Source organism: Seriola dumerili, unplaced genomic scaffold (genome assembly GCF_002260705.1).
Source record: "Seriola dumerili isolate Sdu_G_001 unplaced genomic scaffold, Sdu_1.0 BDQW01000138.1, whole genome shotgun sequence".
Taxonomy (NCBI): Eukaryota; Metazoa; Chordata; class Actinopteri; order Carangiformes; family Carangidae; genus Seriola; species Seriola dumerili.
The window spans coordinates 4,974,699-4,996,350 of record NW_019174393.1 but is presented as its reverse complement, the minus strand read 5'-3'; the positions used below and the strand labels follow the sequence as shown (position 1 = coordinate 4,996,350).

At 42.6% G+C, this 21,652-nt stretch overlaps 1 protein-coding gene across 1 annotated transcript in view; it reads right to left on the bottom strand.

Moving 5' to 3' along the window:
* The window catches only part of magi2 (membrane associated guanylate kinase, WW and PDZ domain containing 2), a 215,526-nt gene that overhangs the window by 41,785 nt on the left and 152,089 nt on the right, over nucleotides 1-21,652 (bottom strand). The window contains 4 exon segments of the mRNA XM_022749101.1: nucleotides 2,570-2,850; nucleotides 5,170-5,235; nucleotides 6,502-6,559; nucleotides 21,504-21,583. Coding sequence (XP_022604822.1) covers nucleotides 2,570-2,850; nucleotides 5,170-5,235; nucleotides 6,502-6,559; nucleotides 21,504-21,583 — 485 coding nt within the window.

Here is a 21,652-nt window from a genome sequence, read left to right as displayed (position 1 = left end):
GTTTCTTCTGAGGCTGAGGAGCATATTGTTAACTAGCTGCATGAATTTGTGGTGTTGAAGGTTATATTAACAATAAAGTCCTGATTAGCACATTCAGAGTATAATATCACACTCTTCTGCACCTCTGTCTGAAATCAAGGACCAACTGTTTCCAAAAGAACTAAGAATTATTATTGAAAAATTCTAATGTAATCACTCTATATTGAAATTTGGCTTTTTAAGATTTACCCTGAGCTAAGCTAAACCTTCAATTTACACATTAGTTCATTTCAGTTGTGTGTTTTTATAGGTGCTCTTGATGAAGAATGTATAATAAATTGAATAAATTGACACTGGATCAGTAAAAATGTCTTTTTTCAGTGTCTTATCTGAGATGAACACACATTGTAGTGTATGGACACAGTTGAGCAGAGTAACCCTCTGGTGCTCAATGAGTGTTGCAGCAGTTAAGACTCCCCAGTCTGAAGCATACTGTACTAACAAACCCACTTGATTTTTCATTAAACACTGCCTCTGGCATCCAAATTAAGCCTCTCCACTTCCGCTCTTTGCTCTGTATTCCACAAAAATATCATGGCTAATGAACCCAACACACACATTTCCTCTACAGACAAAAATAAATCCTACAAAAAATTTAATTCTATGAAAAACAGTACATTTCTACATAACTGCACTGCATGTGTTGGAGCTGTTATACATCAGAAACTTAATAATAATAATAAGTGTTTGAACATGTTCTCCCTGGTTGTGTAATCACGTCGTGGAGACAGCCAGGAGGGGTCACGCAGGAGAAAGCCACACAAATTATCTATGTGGAGTTGGGAATTTCACACCTCTGCAGGCCTGGGTTTCCTTAGTGTGGGCTCTGTGATCGTGCTCGCTCTGCCACTGCAGAAGTAGGACACAAAGTCTGGGGAGGCAGGGGGGGTGGGGGGTGGGGGTGGGTTTGTGGGTTGGTGGCTTGGTGGGAGGATGGCGAGGCAGAGACGGAGATGAGCTGATGGGAGATAGTGGCGGCGTGGAGACAGGAGGTGAGGAAATAGAGAAGTGGGAGGGATTTCTTAATTATTTCTGGGGAGAGTGTACACGACAAAAGAGAGGGCGGGGGGGGGGGGGGGGGGGGGGGGGGGGGTGTTTCATATGCAGTATAGTCAGGAGAAGCTTTATTAGTCATCAACGGCTCTATTGTGGACTGCTGCATCCACACTTTTATAAACTGGAACTACTGCCTTGTGGTTGTATGTTTCCACCAAGCAGTCATGTTGCACTTTACATCCATGTCTCTCCAGACTCATAAGATATGTTGTGAAGACTTTGTGAGTTATGGCTACAAATGGGCTTTGTGCGGTCACAGTGATCTCGACCTTTGACCTTTGCCCGTTAAATTCTAATCTGTTCATCCTTGAGTTCGAGTCGATGTTTGTGGCGCGTGTAATGAAATTCCCTCCAGATGTATCGCATCCACAAGAACGGGGCTGACATGAGATCACAGTAACCTTGACCCCTTGACCTCGCTACAATCGACTCCTGGAGTCCAAGTGAATGTTTGTGCAAAATAAGAAAGAAATTCTCTCCAAGTGTCAATGAGATACGGATGGACGGACAACCTGCAAACATAATGCCTGAGGCCACAGCTGTCAGCGCCGCCAAGGCATAAAAAAAAAAAAAAGAAGACATTTGACCCAATGTTCTGAGAGAAGTTAACACAACCACAAGGTAACATAACCAGTCAAGTGTATTTTGAAGAAGAGTACTCGCTTTACTAAAGAGGAACGTCCCTCAGCAGCGCACTTCCTGTGATAAATGAGCACTACAACCTCAGTGTTTGCTCCGGCGTTTACAGATAGAAACATCATTGCATGCAGAGAGCAGTGACAAAACCTGCTACTTCTTTTCCCTTGACCTTTACTACAGCTGGTCTGTCTCAGAGTTACTGTGTATATGTGTGTGTGTGTGTGTGTGTGTGTGTGTGTGTGCGTGTGTGTGTATGTGTATCAGTGCATATATGCTGCAGTCCCACCCCCATGTGGCCACAACCAGGAGTTATTGTGCTCAAAGTCCCTTTCATGATTAATGGAAGAACAAAACTCTGCAGTCGGTGCGCGCCCGTACACACACGTTTATGGAGGAATAGTGCAAGCTTGGCAAGCTGCACCTGCAAACACACACGCATACACCGAATTTGCATTATTGGTAAGTGTGCGTGAATGGGGAAACTGCACTTTTGGTCATTTCGTCTTAAAGAGGAAGTTAAATACATCTCTGAATAAACTGCATATGCATTTTTTTTTAGCTGTATACCGATAAATGGACCAAAGCCACATCTAACTGTTTGCTGACATTCACAGCGATACATGACCTGCTGAAAATTATGTGTTTGTTATGTGTAAATACAAGTATCTGAACTGTACGACCTTAGTTTGTTGTCCTACACGTGACGCTTGCTCACTGACTCTGTGTGTTCTCATGAGGCTCATGTGTTAAGTATTTTACCCTGTCAGGTATATAAAGATCTTTCCTGGTTAAATAAAGGTCCCCGGTTGCATTTGACACTCAGTCTGACGCTTACCTGTGGCCATCTTTCCGTCAGCTGCAGCAGGCCCATCGGGGATGACGCTCTTGACCTGGAGGAATTCGTCGGGCTCGTCGCCTCCGATAATAGTGAAGCCGAAGCCCATGTTGCTCTTTTGGAGTGACGTGGACAAGAAACTGCCTTTCAGCTGAGTGGGGTCCCGCGTGAACAGCGGCTTCTCTATAAAGGACACATAGATGCGCAAATTAACCAGGTGGAAACATCAATACTTAATAGGCTTTATAGCAAAGACTGAAAGGACCTGGTGCGGGGCAGTGCTCACAGGGTGGGGGCATGGGTAAAGCTTATCCAGTAAGATATGGGTGTAGCCACAGGAAAACTGGCAGGGTATGATCTTAACTGCAAAACAGCAAACTTGGACAGAGGTGAGGCTGGTGGTGCTGACAGATGCAGGTGTGGTTCAACAGTTTTGGCTCCAGTGCAAAGTAAAAAATAAGAAATCCCTCCTGGCACCCCCAAAAACACGGCGGTGGGCAGAAGGGGTGCAGAGAGCATCAGTGGTGCAGGTCTTCAGTCCCGCCCCGAGGCTACCAAAGAAGCAGCAAAATATGGCAAATGACATGCTGTCAATTGGGGATCAGGTCCAAGAGAGGATGCTTGGGAGGGTTAAAGGGAGAACTGGGAGATTTCTGGAGGAGGGAGAGCTGGGAGACGTCTGGAGGAGAAGCGCCTTGTGTAGGAATGAGAGGATCTCAGCCAACAAGCTTAGTCACACTTAACCAAGTCCCCCATCTTTTCACCTCGGAGAGGAGACGTGGCTAGTGTGCTAGTTAACATCCTTTGTTTGCCGTCACTGGTCCAGACACAGACTGAGTGATTACACTCTGTGCCTGCCTCTGCCAGCCGATAAGACATGTCATGGTACACGTTCGTCACACAAATCCCTCAACTGTCTTAAGGGAAAAGCTTGCTTACGAGCTAGCATGCTTACAGTAAGTCAAACGAGCGCAGGCAGCCATGAGAACGACAGTCAGCCTCCTCTGCTTCTCTCTTGGCCTACTTACTGACAAAGTGCCACAGGGAGAGGGGGCTACAGACAGGCTGCTCTAGCACCACAGCGCAGGCGGAGGTGTGAAGTGGCTGATGTTGCTGCTGCTGCTGCTGGTGCTGGTGCTGGTGGTGGGGGCACATATTCATCCGCCGAGTCAGAACGCGCCTCAGTGGGGAGACGTCGGCGGAGGAGGACGTAGTGTATGTGGCGGCCCTGCGACCCAGAGTTGGCGAGCGGGAGAGGTCGCCGAGGCTGTGGCAGCGCTCGGGCACTGGGCCGACCTGCGCGAGGGGGGATCTGGGGAGGGTGGCACAGGGGCTGACATCCTCCACTGGCATCAAAGTTTGGAGAGAAAAAAGGAGGAGGAGGAGGAGTAGGAGGGAGGAGGTGGGGAGAGGGAGGAGAGAGAGCCTCACTGGAATGTACACAGAGTGTAACCACGGAGACAGGCTCTCGTCTCAGAGCGGTGGACTACTACGTTACTACGGAAACAAACCTCCACTTCACCAGTCCAGACAGTCTTTTTCTAGCAGTACATCCTACTGCTATGGCTGCTGCAGAGTGAGCACTGGAATCAGGCAGCAACAAACCAGTCATTAAACAAAACAGTGAATCACATTCAAGCCCACATGTTCACTTGGGAAGTGCAGCAGTTATATGACCGACAAGTGTTATTATCAGTCCCAACAAAACACAGGCGAGTGAACTGACTGCTGCATCCTACGTTCAATCGCCGTAACAGTCCTGTTCCCTGCGTGAGTCCTGTTTTGTTTGGTGTTGAACAGATCAACAATACACCAAAATATTTCAGTTGACACATGATCAAAAATTGGAATGGTTATTGAATTTTTCATGTGTTTCATAAGTTTGTTTTTATTTTCTCACAAGCCTGGAAAACAAAGCAAGATGGCTGATTTAATTTTCCAAAGTATCAAGAAGGTTTTCAAATCGTCTTTAATTTAGTTGAAAATATTCAAGCAGCTTTCCGGATCCTGCTCGTCTGTGGTGTCTTGTAAGCCCACAGTCATATGCACGACACTGTACTTAAACCTTCATTGATTCGTATGAAGAATTCACTCCAGCTATTGAAATTAATTTGTGTTAATTTGTGTTACTCATTAGACACTTTCAGAGCTGTAATTAATGCATTTTGTGAGTGGATACTCTGAGGTAAACCCCAATTCTAAATGAATAATCCACCAAAAATATATGTTTATTTACTTTTAAACAGCTCTGGTTATAATCAAACAAACAAAAAAAGCGTGACAAATCTATATATATCAAATTGAATATACTATCTGAAGCTAATGAGAGACTTAAGAAGGCAAATAAAAGTAGTTCAGAGACACTATTTCTGACAGGGAACTGGAAGAGTTAACAACATAATACTCATTATTCATATACAACCGACTGAGCTATAGTGATTATTGTCTACAAAGATACAGATAGATTATGAGCATGAGTACAAATCGCGAGAAATCACCTGGGTTTGTTGTTCAAAAGCCCAGACACCAGTGAGGTGGTCTTACCTCTGTAGATGGTGGGAAGGGGCAGTGAGGACAGACCCTGGCTTTGCATCTGCTGCTGCTGCTGGAGTCTCCTCTTAGCCTCCAGGACTGGGTTCTCAAACTGGGTCCTTCTATTTATATGACTACGATGATGAAGAAAAACAAAACAAAACAAAACAAAAAAAACAAACAGGAGATTTTCAGATTTCACGATGTCCTGCTGTAACTTCACTTAGCCCTCCCTCTCGGCAGAGATCAGATCTAAAAAATCACTTGCAGCAGCTATTGCTGTGATGATTAATTAAATGGCCGGTCCCCACATTATGTAACAGAGCTGCAGAATGACTTCGCTGAGTATAAAAGAACAAACGACTGATTCTGAGCTTTTCTTCCATCTCATAACCAGAATTATGTGAATCAATGACTGGGAGGAAACCTGCACATGAAACAGTGATTTCCTTTAACGTCCCACGTCGTTCTTAATTTAGTTTGCAAGAGGGAAGATAGTCAACGACTACAAATACTGTAATTTGCCAGTGTGAAATAATTAGTCATCATTAGATACTTCCCCTCACTCTTAGAGACTGCATTGTGCACTCTCTCACACACACACACACACACACACACACACACACACACACACACCCACACACACACACACACACACACACACACACACACACACACACCATCTTTCTCTCCTCTCCTTATCTTTTAATGAACACCCCAGTATGACACTGATAATTACAAAACAGCTCCAGTATATTTTTTACATAGTTACATAATTTCAAGGTCTGACAACTTCTTTCATGTTATTTACATGACGGCGAATCGGCACAATAAGAGAGAGAGAGAGAGAGAGAGAGGGGGGACTGCAGTATGTAAGGCGGTGTGTTAGTCAAGTGTCATTCTGGAAGGTTTTCTTAAGCAAAGTCAAGCCAAATGACCCCCCCCCCCACTGTCTAAAAATAGAGCCTCGTCCCTCTGCCCCAGAGTGGAGAGCATCCAGCCAAAGAAATGACACCTCTGAACATGAGGGGAGATGCAGTTCAATAGAGAGGACAGGCTCCTGCAGCAGTGGCAGTGTAGATACACGGTCGTGGATGTGGATGAAGAGGCATGCAGAATGTTTAAAAAGAGATTTCAGCTCATGAGCTAATCTACAGATATAGATGCGCTATGAGTGCTTGAGACGCAGTGATAACACAGAAATATGGATAAGCACACACAGACAAATACCCCCCCCCCCTGCAAACAAACAGAGAGCCGTCAGCAGGCAGACAAAGGGAGCAACCGCTTCCTGGCTGCAGCGCCAGACTGCTCCTAATAAATATGATTAATACAGCACCAGCGGGCTACATTGGAAATCAAAAGCAAGCCATTACATATTAAAGATGTACCCAACTTACTCGACATAGTAGCTGCCGTAAATGGGGTCATCGATTTTCTCCCAGCCGTACGGAAGCTCTGTAATAAAAAAACGAAAAACAAAACAGCAGTGAGACAACAATAATGAAAGGCTTATTTATTCTGTGATCTTGCAGCAGCGTATTGATCTTGCATGAGAACACCTTTGTGACAGAATTAGTTACTTTACTGTCGGCGATTACCAGGATTTTGATGGTGCAGTAACATGTTAACTGGAGGGACTGCTGTTCTTTCTAAGCAGGCCGCATGTTCAGGCTTGTGAAATCTCATCTTTTATAAAAATTTGATAGCGACAAGACATGGGATAAAAAAAACACGACTGTGTGTTTTCTCAGCAGCTTGTCACATTGATTGATTTAAAGAGGCTACTGGCTCTTTAATGCCGTGCATCAAATGCATCCCTCTCTAAGAAAAAAAGTTGCAAAATAACACCAAATATTGAGAGATCTAGTGGCTGAATTTTAATCGGTTAAATATTTATGCCCCGCATCTTCTCCATGCTGTAAATGTTGTGTTTTGATGTGGGAACTTTGCATAGATTAACAGCTCGAGCTAGAACAAGCACAAACTCTCAGGGTGTCGAACGCTCACATTATCAATTGGCAGATATTTCTGTTGGTGTGTAACAGCTTAACTCCGAACGTTACAAGCCAAAGACTGAGTGCAATTACTGTCAAATAACACATGACAGTCAGTTACCGACAAATGACAGACAGATCAAGCACCGCTACTGTCATGAGAAGAATTTGGATGACACATAACAAAGTATGAATGTCAGAGCTTGAACTGTGCTTTCAAATGGCTTTTTAAAGGGCAAAATTGTCAAGTGTGCACAATGACATGAAACAGAGAAGCAGTTTTCACTACTACCCTTAAAGGTCCCATATTTGACACTTTTTATTTGAAGTGTTGATCAATCAGAAGATATATTTGTTGTCTGAAGAACCAAAAACCATCTCCATGTCGTTTTACATCTCCTCTCTCAGGCTTCTCTCTGGAGCTCTAGTAACAACAGGTAGGTGAGCCAATCAGCAGAGAGGCTGAGAGCGGCAACTGCTTTGTTGTGACATCACAAAGTTACAGCAGTCCTGACGGCTTGTTTCAAAGCTCAGTTTCTGTGGACTGAGCACTTGGATACTTTCACAGTATTAATATAGAACTTAGACCTGTTTTATAATCAAAAAAAGACATTTAAATCTACCTTTATACAATATGGGACCTTTAAAGAAACTTGAGTAAAACATTAGTAAATAATAACTGGTGCTGTTATGACATGTATTATGCCACTAACCGGGACTCCTTCATGATATCTATTAAATATATCAAATACTTTCTCTTGAAAAACCTTTTCCTCATTTTTTTTCAAAGCAGTTATCAACATCAAACTTCCACACAGGTCTAAAGAACAGATGCGGAAAGTCCTCCAAACGTTGCCCTCTGTTCTTAGTCATGTGTTGTGAACTCTCCACACAAGGATCCTGGATGAATTCACCACAGGAATACTTCATAAACTCACATTACCATCTACTAAACCAAATTACTTCAAATTCGACAACAATTTTCATTTCTGTGAGGGAATTTTCTGTCATTAAGTCTTTTCTCTTTCATTTAGTCTGTATCCTCTTATTCAGGGAACTGATGCACACAGGTCATTTACTATTAGTATTATTAACAAACTGCCTGTGTCTCAGTTAGTCTCTCTTAGTGGAATAGAGGTAATTGTGATTTACAGTGTGCGCTAGGTAAGATTTATGGATGCAATAGTCTTCACACATGTATGAGCTTGTGCCATGTGAGGATTCAGGGTTTAAATACGCCCCTCCAGAGAACAGCTTCAGAGAGATTTGGCGCATTACTGGTCAAAATGTTGACTGTACTGCTCATCACGCTTCTTCTCCTCGATGCATCGAACATCAATGAAGTGCTTCTTGCTTAAGACATCTGAGTCTCCCGAAACTTATTCCAGCAGCTCACAAGATTTTTCCATCACAAATTGGCATTGACGGTAGAATCCCAGTAGAACTCCGACTGGTAAGAGCAAATTTAAAGTTTTTCCTTTGCTCTTGCTTTGCCGCGTCTTTGTTTGACAGGACCATGGAGAAGCTGTGTGCATTTTGTACAATTTGTCTGTGCACATTTTAATTAATCAAAATTGATAAATGATTAAATTATGATTAAATTGAGCAGAAAAAGAGAGAGAAGTTCAGCCAACTTGAGTCTGGCTTGACTCAGTGTAATATTATTATGCTGCCAAGTTAAGTTAAATGTCAGTGAGAGCGGTTGGTTGGTTAATTTGAGAGAAAAGTGGCGTGCGTTTATTAACCCCCACAGCACCATCGTAACAGGGGCTGTTTCCAGGGCAAATCTGGGATGGGCCCCGGCTAGATAGGACCCACAGTGAGGTTAAACCTGAGGTTGTTGAAAAATGTTCACTTTGGTGTAACCAAGAAAAGATAACGAGTCTGTGTTTGTCGATAAAGTTTGGTTCCGTTGTGCCTTTGATAGCCTCAGAAGCCGAGGTGCCCTTTGGTCGAGTTTATTCTGGAGACGCAAGAGATTTTATCTTAATCTCAAATTGCTACTCTTGATGTCGTAGTGAAACAGAATAGACGTCATGACGGAAAATTCCCTCACAATTTCTAACAGGAATATTCAAAAATGTATGAATGGATTCCCTTCTTGAGAGGGGCATGAATGTCTGCCACAACTTTCTTGGTAATCCATCAAACATTTGTTCAGACATTTCAGTCTGGACCAACCAACACTGACACACCTAGAGCCATTCTGCTTGCCTGGCTAAAAATGATCTGCAGACAGAGTTAAGAGGTTTAACTTAGCATTTTCAAAGTGGCCTCTAACCTCTTCAAAGTTCTGTATGAATGCAAAGACACAAATATCTCTGCTCTCTCAGCCTCTTTCTGTATGTGAATTGTACTGAAGAACATGCTGCTTTTTTCCCCCTTCAAACCCCTGACAGTCGCCAGTAACACTGGACTGGACTTTCAAAGTTTTCACATCTCTTAAAAACATGTCTACAAAGACTTCCCCCTTTTGCTTTTCAGGAAATGAACAATTAGCATTTAAAGCATATTCCCACATGTAGACTCTAGTGTTTTAGCATAATAGCATGATCATTCAAAACCAAGTTGGGTACATAGTGAGAGAGGCTCTTGTTAAAACAGCATGAATCTAGCTGAATCTAGCACAGAGCTTGGGGACAGTGTGTTCCAGTACAGCTCTGCTGAGAATCACACAAGCTTTGATTAGTGACAATGCGAAGTTAATCAGGATGAGAGCGGAGATAACAGCAGAGAAAATGCTTCCTAATCAGAAGAGGAAGCAACCAGAGGGAGCGCTACAGCGCCTCATGCTCCCTAAGACCCTGCGGCTGGTTGAGGGGCACGGCTGCAGCTCGAGAGAAACACATTTCAAGAGCCGTACACCACAGATACTGTTCTGTATGGTCATTGCATACATGTATTATTATTCCTTGGCCTAGTTTACAGACTCAACAGAGTGCTGTGCATACTCCCATCCCTCCCAGTCCTCCCACGCAGAGCAGAAATATCTAAACAATGCTGGTGCAATGCTCATGCACGTGCCATATGCTTCCCTCAACCCCTGCCCCCATCCCCTCAAAACAAATTATTAAATTTTCAGTAGGATGCACTATTTTTTGCCTGTACACTCACTAAAATGGTTACTTTCCACACACACACACACACACACACACACACAGTTGTGAGTGATATAACAGAGTGCTGCGAGCAGGTTGACAGCCCACGGGAATACCTCCTGTGAACACTGCAACATTCCTTAGCCCCATCTCCACTCATTAAATATGAAAGAGAGCTTTTCATGTTCTCACCTTTACACACATGCACATATAAACACACACACATTATGTTACTTACTTTACTTCACACACACACACACACACACACACCCTCTGTGTCATTTTGCATATGCACAAACACACACACACACATACAGGAGATCAAAGGGCTGTCGTGAATCTCAGCAGTCTTCTAATTAAAAGCTTTTCTACTACAATGTCCGCTGAAAGAACTGCAGGACGCCAGGAATGACTCCGCTCTCAGTAACAAGATAAATGAAACCCTACAAATCAAGCTGCACAACACACTTAAAGGATAATCGTGTGACTTAAGCCATCATCATCATCCTCATCTGTTATGAAACGAGAGCGGTCAGATGATCAGAGTTGGGAAGTTGGGAAGAAGCCAAGCAGATTATCTAAACATCTTTAGTTGGAGGAAAAGTGAGATCACCTGAGATAGTTGCCAGAGTACTGGTGTTTCTTTCCCCTGTTGGGCTTCATGTCACTCCGTTCCTAGATCATCATTTTGAGAAATATGCTTAGTCGCCTTTCTGGCAAGAGTTAGATGAGAGGACTGATACCACGCTCATATCAGTCTGTTAAGTATGGAGCTTAAGCCAAATGTGATAGCTCAACCCAGAGAAGGACTGGAGGCAGCGACCGGGGGTGCGCGGGGGAGCGAGGGGGTGTGCGGGTGGGGGTACAGGTCCTCTTCTAAAGCTAAGAAATGCCTTCAAGCATCTCTACTGCTGTTCATTCATGAACTTTATAGACTCTGCTCAGCTTATTGTGTTTTAAACTTTGGATGGAGCCAGACTAGCCTCTTCTCCCTGCGTCCAATCTTTCTGTTAAGCTAAGCTAATCGGCTCCTGGCTCTAGCTACATGCTTAAAACCTACAAAAGCTACAACTTAAAGCTAACAGTAAACGCTAAAACTTAGCATAGAAGTAGCACCGTCAGAGATACAGTAAATCAGTGAACTGACCCAGAAATATAAATTACACATCAATTTTTTGTAAATTTGCTGACATTAGCTAACATTGTTAGCTATACTATAGCCATTAGCTAACATTGTCATAAGACACTGGTCAAACCAGAAGTTCATGAAGCTCAAAATCATGAATTCGACTTTTTATTCAGCGTGAATGAATGTGCAACATCTTTCAAAAGTTAAACATCCTCACTCTTATCACTTTGTTGTAATGGACTGCAATTATCTCTTGAATTCAGAGGCAGTGATGGTTGTGGTGGCTAATGCTAACTAATGTTAGCTAACGTTACATAGATATTTCTGTGTATTAGATATCACTGCTCTCTTTGACTTTTCTCTTGTGGCCACAGTGGCCGCTGTTCGGCAGAAGGTGTACCTGTGGTGTCATATCTGCAGTGCCCCACATGCATACACAAACACACACACACACACACACACACACACACACACACACACACACACACACACACACTGAAGTGCTGTTACTTTCACTGAGCAGCGTGCTGCTGATAAATGCTGAACTTAGGCGGATTGTCTCTTTGCTCGCTCTTTTGTCTGGCTCCACTGAGTGCCATCTATAACCTCTCTGTCAGCAGCCTGCAATGGAGTGCTAACTCCCTGGGACAAGGAGGGAGAGAGTGTGTGTGTGTGTGTGTTTGTTTGTTTGCCATACTGTATAAAGCTTATCAGTGCCGTCCTGCATGCGTCCAGGAAGGAAATATCAAGCTGGTGTGAATTGTTCAGGTAGGAGCTCTTGTGAAGGAGACCTGAGGCGAGTGGAACAATGTTTGCAACCTCTAGTCATGCCACCACATCCATTCCTCCATTCACAGGTGGAGGGCCACTTACTACCAGCAGGAGGCATCCTGGCATCTTCCCCGTATTTTCTCACCTCAAGCACCACTCAATAATATTTCTCTCTTTCTGCTTCACCTTATTTCCCCTCCTCCTTCATCTTCTTCTGCTCTCTTTCCACTTCTGCGTCTTCCTTCCTACAGTATCCTCTCATCTCATGTTCTCATACTCAGTCTAACAGAAAAAAGGCCTTTTTTGAAGTGAACTTTCATGTGCACAAGCTTGTACATTTTTTATTCTGCTTTTTCTGATTTGGTCTGTGGAACATGGAAGCAAACCCCACATCCCTGAGACACCCCGGGGATTTACACATGTCCTGATTCCTTTTCCAATTCTTTCTTTTCTTCCATCTTTTGAGAAGCAAACCAGCTGAACTGAAACGTTTTCAGCACCTTCAGCCTTTAGTAGTCACCAAAAATTAAAGTCCTCTCCTACTGGATACTGCACTGCACTGGTGTTCATTTATCATGTCACTTTTCAGGCTACTGCGAAAAAATTCCCACAAGGTGATTAATGAAAGTTTCTGCTGGTCAGTGTGGGCACAAAATCCAACTCCAATTTGAGAACACACAATTAGCAGCTCACACTCCGAAGAGATATACAATATATAAGCTTCTAGTTTGGTTTGCTGAGGTAGAGACTCAGCTACAACAGTCTCAACAGTCTAACCTCAATTATCTAAACCTCAAACTTCAGCTGGAAAGTCTCTGAAATGCCACCACAGACAAAGTTACATTACTGGCCTTAATGATCTCGGTTTTTCTTTCTGAAATGTCATTGAATTCACAGATATATACTCAAATAAAAGGATTTAAACCCATGAGGCAAAATTCCCTTTGGGCTATACATTTTCAGTTCCCAGAGTTCTTATATTACATCAGGAAAGGGAACTGCAGAAAACACAACTGCATGATTCCTATTTGTATAAACGTTTGTACAGTCCGTTTACAGTGCAGCCAAACAAACTCACATTATTTTTAACAAAGATCGCTTTCAATAATAAGTGTTTTTCCATCATGACTTGAGCAAACGCGACTTCATTTTTATGTCATTTTCCACACAACAGCAGAGACAGTAAAGTTGGTTACCTTGCTTTGGAGTTGGAGGTGCAACAGATGCTCCTTCTCTGGAATAGTTTAAATTGATCCGCTGACAAAAAAAAGCAACTGTTGTCTTGTTTTGTAGATGCTTTTTTTTTTTTGTTGCATAAGCAGTAACTTATTACTAATGAACTCTGACACAGCTGTAGGAGAGGCTGACAGCAGAACAGTAACACTGGATGACATGCTGCATCATTTCCTGTCAATCTCTTGTTCTTCCGTAGGCCCTTTGAATCTAGCACAGGAATGGCGGACTCCACCCCTAACAATTAAAACCACTATCTAAAGAGGTAATTACTAAATGTAAGCACACTGAGTGGCTACTGCAGAGAAATGTTGGCCATTACAAAACAAAAACAAGGATTACAACTACAACAACAAAATCTTAATCTCTTGTTGATTGCGATAAAGATTCTTATGCTACATTTGAGTCCAAATAACTAACAACACAATACTGAATAACAGAAAGAAAAAAAAACATCAGCATTTATTATTTGGAAGATGAGAACTGTTGCATTTATTCTTTATCTGTTAAGATTATAATTTGTCCTGTTCGATCCTTTGACTGTTGAGCTGTTATCATAAAACAAACAGCCTCACCTCACCTTGTGAAATAAGGTATTAGATGATGTGTTTCTGTAGCAGGGACTAAACCCTCTGCTTAACTCCACATTAATACACCGGGACCACCTGTGAATCCAATTCCCACCATGTTTAAAGTGGTGTTTACAGAAAAATTAAGCCATTTATTTGATCATTTTCCAGGCGGCCAGGTCCACTGTGACGATTAGCAGAAATGTTTGTGGTGGAAACCTCAGCTAACCTTGTGACGTGCAGTCAACACAGTGACTGATAATGCTCTTTCTGAATCTTCAATCTTTTTAAATCCTTATCAGTGTTGGTATTTTCCTCAGGAACAAACTCTTACATATAAACAGAGCTGAAAGGACAGTTTGTTACTCAGTCGTAATTTTCAAAGAGGACTGGAGATTGCTGATGAACTCAGCCTCAATATTTCCGCAACCACTATAACCTATAATTCATAAACTCAGCAAGGAAAACACTTTCCACTTTTTGTACTGATAATCACTACCCTGCCTGTCACAATCAAAAGCACAGTTGACAAAGTTGTATAAAGACAGGGACACTGTGCACACAGGCGAGCACACAGACACCAATATATTTTTTGAGCCTAGCTGAGCTGGTTGACGGGTAAACATGACTTGGCAGAGAAAATCTCAAGATGGGTAATTTACCTGCCTCAGTCTCACTGGATGAAGGGGCTGGTATGACAGTTGCTGGCTGTTTAAGGAACAGATTCTGGACCAGCAGGGCACAGTTATCCTGTGTCAGAGTCACTGGGCTGCTGACAAATGTTGCTACCCAAACTAGGAAGTGTGATCCAAAATAACAAGAGTGGGGTAATGCACAGAGCGATAGACTTGCAACTTACCTAAAGTAAGACTCAGGGCCCCTATACACTCACAACAGTCTGCACTACATGTCACACTCAGTGAGATGGTTCTAATAAAATCTTGTTCTCAATCTTTGTCCGACACTATGATACGGGTCCATTTTCTTTTCACTGTGGAAAAGATTCTTGATTCAAGTCTTTTAGAAGATTATTAACAAACCAATACATCTCTACTGTGACAGGAAAAGTCAATGCAACATCCTCCTGGCGTTGACAACTAATTAGTTAATTGTGTCACTTGCTGGCAACAATTTTCTCCTCTGGTGTATTAGGCTCCATTTCAATGAGCCACAAGTTGTTTTTCTGTTCAATGCACCTGTGCTGTGAGGAGAAATCCACGTGCTTAAATTCCCCCTTCGACAAAGTCCCACTGGTATTTGTCTCACAAAAAAAAAAAAAAAAAAAAAAAAAATCACAAGCTCGTAGCTCATCTGGACTTTTCCTGTGACAGGAAGAGATGAACTGAACTGGGATCCGGCACTTCTTCTCTCCTCTTTTGACTCCAGAGTTCGGGTTTATTTGTCTAGCTCTTACAGTACAGCTCTTCTTCTTCTACTCAGCTGTTACTCGACTGAAACCCCTGCTCGTCCCAGTGGGGTCAGGGCAAAGTGCTACTTCGCTAGACCTTTTTGTTGGTCGTTAAACTGGATAATTATGTAAAGTAGCTAATTTTGTAATAGGCTTCTGGATGCTGTTGATTAGATAAAATTATGTATTAAGGTTAATTTGATTCAAATAATTTCTAACTCAATTAGACTCCAAACAGACAAGTACAAATGTAAAAAAAGACTGATCTGAGTCAAACACTGACTAAAAATAAAACTAGACTACATTTGACAAAAAAATCAAGGTTTAACTTTTCAAATGTAAATATTTACTGCTTGCTATTGATTTTTTATAATATTAAAATGAAACACCACAAGCTGTCTGCTGAATATGTCTGCTTGTGCTCTGGGAAATAATCATTTTCTACAGTCTTCCTTTTGTTTTTAGGGCGTATCGACATAACCACAGTGATACATGACACATGGTCTGAAAATTCAGTTGAGAAACCAGTTACAGCAAAAATAACTACATGGGAATTAGCAGTGGGATACAAATATAACTATCATCTGGGAATCACTTAGTGCTCAAGCAAACCTTCACAAAACAGTTGGCAATGTGAATATGTGACTCGAATGATTTTCTGTTCCTGTTACTGTTTATAGAGAATGAACATTTAAATACATAAAATGAGCCATCATCTAAAAGATAAGGCTGGTGAGGTTTTATATTTCTGTAATAATCAAAAATGAAAAGCAGACAATGTGTTCGTCTATTTCTCAATACTTCTTTACCCTGAGCTTTAAAAACATGGCACTTTAATTCTGAAATGAAGCCTCAGTCATTTTCTTAAAACTGTGAAATTTGTAGCACGTTACTCAAACAGGACTAAATGCTGAAGTGGTTAGGGACTATTTCTTAGCTGTGGATTGATACACAGTTGGTGCTCTGGTGAGTATTTCCAGCAGCGGGACAGTGAATGTGGGATTAATTCAAAATAAACTACAGTGCCCCGGTTCACCATGGAGAAGTACCAGATCACACAGTGCTCGTTTGTGTGTTTTAAATAGTGTTCTGGAGAACACACACAGAGGAATAAACTATATCAAGCTTTGGAAACACGGGCAACAATAATATGAATCTTTTCATGAGGTTTGAAGACAAAAGGAAAAATTTTGAAACCGTAACCCAGACTGAACGACCACAGTAAATATAAAGATCACTATCAATACTATATTGATTTATTGCCCAGTTCTACTTAGCGTATCAGCTCACTTACTTTGAGGCTCATACACACACACACACACACACACACNGAAAAAAAAAAAAACTACCTGTGTCCCATAAAAATCTACCTGCACGGCCCCACTGAGCGGGACTGACAGGACAACAGAGCGAGATGCCGGAGGAGCATCCAATCTGGACACAAGTGATGGAGAATCACAAACACACACACACACACACACACAAACTCGCATACACACTTGCACAGGACGTGAGAAAACGAATAAAACACCAGCTCTGCTACTTCCCCAGGGGAGAGGAGAAAAAAGGAGCGTGAGCTCGTCTGCAAGAGACGATAAGAACTTTGTCTCTTTGTCCGTGAAGCTCCTCACGTGACCAGAATGTAATCCATGTCTAGGTCTGCTGCTCCCTGCATGCACACGAGTGGCGTCTGCTGGGATCCACAGAGGTGAAAGACAAAGAAGCGCTCTAATACGATTTCAATCCTTCAAACCTGAGCATCACCGCCGTCATAATCCCAACCCTATCTGTCTATATTCATATACTGTACATTCCTGTGTTGTATGTGCTCAGCCTCTCTGGATAGGACACGCTGTCTTCTGATGAAACATGCTGAAATAGTGACGAGCAACATCTTACAGTTTTGTCTGCTTTTTAATTCACTTGTCAGGGGGATTCTCGCTACCTGCGTTGGCACACCTGAGGCGAAGAAACAGGCTGAATACGTAAAGAATCAAGTGAGACAACAGCAAGACCCCTCAGCTTCTTTTTTTCCCCCAGGAAACAAATATTTGGCAGGACAGAAAAAAAACAAAAAACAAAAAATAAAATAAAATAAAAAAACTTTAAGAGGGTGACAGTGTTTAAAGCAAACAGCGAGGTTCTGTAAAGAGCCTGTCCTAGTTCTTTTCGTCTAGCAAAACAAAAAGAAGAGACAGCAGGACAGGAGGGAGTGTAGGAGGGAAGGGGGACAAAGATGGATACGGAGGTAGAGAGAGGAGGTGAGAAAGACAGAGGCAGAGAGGGAGAGAAATACAGAGTGAGTTATGTAACTACAAGGCGCCAGTGATGTCAACTGCTCAGTCTTCACTGGAGCCGACGCCTCTTTGAACGCGGGGAAGCGAAACACACATTTCCCTGCATAGTTTGACAGAATCTGGTTTGTATGTGTTGCAGCTGACTTTAAACATAAGAGCGAACAAGCTGTCTTTACCAGCGGTGAAAACATTTACTCAGGTATAAGTAAGTATTTCCTTTTTTTGTTTGTTTTTGATGCTGTTCTATACGTCTGCTCCACTGCATTTACCTCACAGCCAGTTGCTTTAAATACAAAACATATGATCAGCTGATTGAATATCACGCTCTGCTAAAGATCAAACTACCCAACACTGTATGAAGGAGTAAAGATGAGCTTGACCTCCACAACAGTAAAACGCCAATTACACATTAAGGCCTCAGCAATAACTAACTAATCATATAATATATAGCAGTGTATAACTAACAGGGGCCAGTGCATTGTGCTGATAATACTACTAGATATTTTTATTTAAGTAGGCCACCAAACAGTAAATAAAGCAGGTAAAATTAGCTCCACTTCTAACAACTACAGTGTTTTCTAAGTGCAGCTTATTGCATCAGTAAATACAATAAATCCACTGTATTACAACGTGGGCCTCATTTTTATGAAGTTATCAAAAAAGTAAAAAAGTAATTCACATAATCAGAATAAAGTGTTGGCTTTTTCACAACCTGTCTGAGCATCTGAGGACACTGGTCTTTGTTCAGTCTCAATTAGCAGGCAGTAATTAACTGTAACCATAACAACCATAAGTTGTAATAAATCAGTACGATCCTACTCAACTACATTTTATCACTGACTTTCAAGTAAAATCCAAGTACAATCCTGTATACAAGACTAATTATCAAGTGTCTTTACCTTTGCCACTTTTCCTTAAGTCAAGGACCAACAAACTTCTTCTTCATCTATTCTTTACTGTGTGTGTGTGTGTGTGTGTGTGTGTGTGTGTGTGTGTGTGTTTCCCTGCATACGCATATAGTCCCACTTAATACTGTCCTTCTCTTCCTCCTCCTCTCAGCCTGTTGTCCCGTCACAGCTCACAGATTCCACCCTGCGATCCTGTTAGCGCTTATCAGAGCATGGTTCAAAAACGTGGACGCACACACGCACGCACACACACACACACACACACACACACATATATACCCACACATACACTTATACACCCACCCACAAACACACACCCCTACCTTTTCTACCAATCAATATCAAATTTACAGAGGCAGCTTTTCTCTCCCTAACAGCTCAGCTCCCAGGGGTTGGTGGGTGCCACCAGGCTGTAGATGTTTGGAGTGAACAACACACTTCTCATATGGCCGCTTACACAAACCCCCTTCAGCTGGAAACAAACTAAATTTCTGAAACCTAAAAACATCAGACACCTTCGTCATAATTACCATTCCCCCCGACACACACGGATCTTTTAGCGCTGACAGTCAAAAAGAAGAAAATCCTGCACACAACACACTCAAGGATAACTAAGAATGCAGTGTGATTAGTGATGTCGCTAACAAACCGCTGAATCTCTATGATGACATGAATATGAATCTATCAAAGAAGCAGGGATTCGTCAAAAGCAGCTTGCCTTGTTAATTTACGCAACAATTTGCACAAAAGAGGCGAGCAACAACAAACAAACAAACAAAATGACTGTCATGAACTTGCTCAAACTCGGCCAACAATCGCAACGTGCAAGAGCTGCAGCACGCTGCGACCATGATCCCCACAGCTGGGACTAACTAACTGGATGACTCGCCCCGACGAGATCAATAACCGTCCTCACAAACATCAGCACATCTCCTCTTGCGACCGTCCTAAGTGGGTAAATAGGATTAGAAATGCGGGAGGTAAAAGTGCAATCACATTTTGACGGACTCCTCACAGGCGTCTCTGTCTTTGTGTCCCTGTGTCATCTCATCACCTTGGAGATCTTTACTGTAAAGATTGAGAGGGAACGGGGAGACGTTCAGAAACCAGACAGGAAATCTTGTGAGTGAAATGCAAGATCAGGATGGCAATTTCTGTGGGGAGGATAAAATGGGTAAGGTGTTAGCAAAGCAATCCCCATGTTCAATGCTGGCGCGCACAGTGCAAATGTTTTCAGAGCAGGTACCAGTCCTCCCTCTCTCACTCTGTCTGGCTGGAGTCAATATCGCTTCACATTTATATTATCCACACCAAGGTAGGAAACTCGTTATCTGCAGGTTTGGAAAATATCTTCAAGCTAACTGTATTTCTCACACTGACATCCTCTCAGCTTTATATGGTTGAACTTTCTGTTCACTTGATGGTCTAGATGATCTATAAAAATGAGATAAATGCCGTTTAACCAACAACAAGCAACAACAAACAAAGAGCGTACAGCCATGCTAGCAGCTCTGTGAGGCTGTACCTAGCTGAGCCTGGAGCTAAATGCTAACAACAAACATGCTAACATGCTGATGTTTAGTAGGTGCAGCAATTACCCTGTTCAGCATCGTTCTTTGGCGTGTTAGTATGCTAACATTTGCTAATTAGCAAGGAACATGAATGTGCGTGTCAAATATCTTGGCAATTTATCCGATCGATGTTGAGACGTTTCACTCAAAACCACGAATGTTAGCTTCATGGAGGCGCTACAGGCGAAGTCAGGGGATCACCAAAGTCATGAGGATTCGTTCTTTGGGGACCATGAACGTATAGCTGTTGAGATATTTCAGTCTGGACCAACCAACTTTGTTTTATATTGGAAATTGAATATTCTTAGGCTGTAGACTGTTGCTCACACTACACGAGCAGTCAGAAGGCATCACCTTTCAGTCTGGGACCGTGTGATGGACATTATTTGTACTATTTTGTCACATTTTCTAGGCCCAACAAGTCATCAAAAAGTATTTTTCTATTTTTTGATAATAGAAACAATATTTGTTGCAGCCCTACTCACCACACTGTCGTAACGTCCCACAGAGCTGGCACACGAGTCAACAAATCCAGAGAGGGAAATTAAAAACACAGTTTGACCCAAGTTGACTTGTTTGTCTGTCCCTCTCGCTGCATGCGTACGTGTCTGAGTGCTGGATGTATTTTTAGAGAAACTCTATCCCTGTGGTTATGTGTTGACCAGGAATATACACACAGACACCCACCATGACCATATACCAACCGACACGCACACACAGACATACACTAAAAAAGAAAAGTGACAGTCATCTCTCATTTGTTGTCTGTGTCCATCTCCAACTCCAGTCCTCCTCCCCAGCTCCACCACCTCCCTGTCTATAACTCAGGCGATAAATCTCCTCTCGGTTGCACACAAAAAGGAAAGACGGATGGGGAAGTTGGGAGGGAGGGTGAGGCCGAAAGAGATAGATGACACACTCGTATATATGTATGCTCGTCTATAAAACGCCTGCTGCATTGACATTCATCCCTCTCCTTTCTTTTTGCTGTGTGTGTGTGTGTGTGTGTGTGTGTGTGTATGTGTGTGTGGGCTGGTGAAGGACACTCCACATCTCTCTCAGCTGAGAATAAAGAAGTCTTTGTAACCTCCAGTCCCTGTGGACCTGGGCTTTTAAGCACACATCACGGGACTTCCTATTCACAGCAGCCAAGGCCTGACACACATATGAACATTGCCACCGTGTAACTCCTCATAAATAGAAATCCTCCAGTGGCACACAAAAATAAAAAATAAAAAAAATCACTAAATGCTCCTTCAATGAAGTGAAGTCTCGGATGAAACCATCGCACTGTGCTTCTCCGTAGATCAACAGGCAAGCCCGAAATCTTAATAAATAATAAACGCTGTTGGCAACTTAAGTAATTAAAATGAATGAGCGAAAGTGGAGGAGAAAACAGAAGATAGAGACGCGGCACTCACCATCCTCTTTGCATTCCTCGGGCGGCTTTGCCTTCTTGGCTAGCCTCGGGTCCAGCCACGATGTTGTCTTGGTGTTGTGGCTGTGAAGAGACGGCACAGAGAGAGAGAGAGAGAGAGAGAGAGAGAGAGAGAGAGAGAGAGAGAGAGAG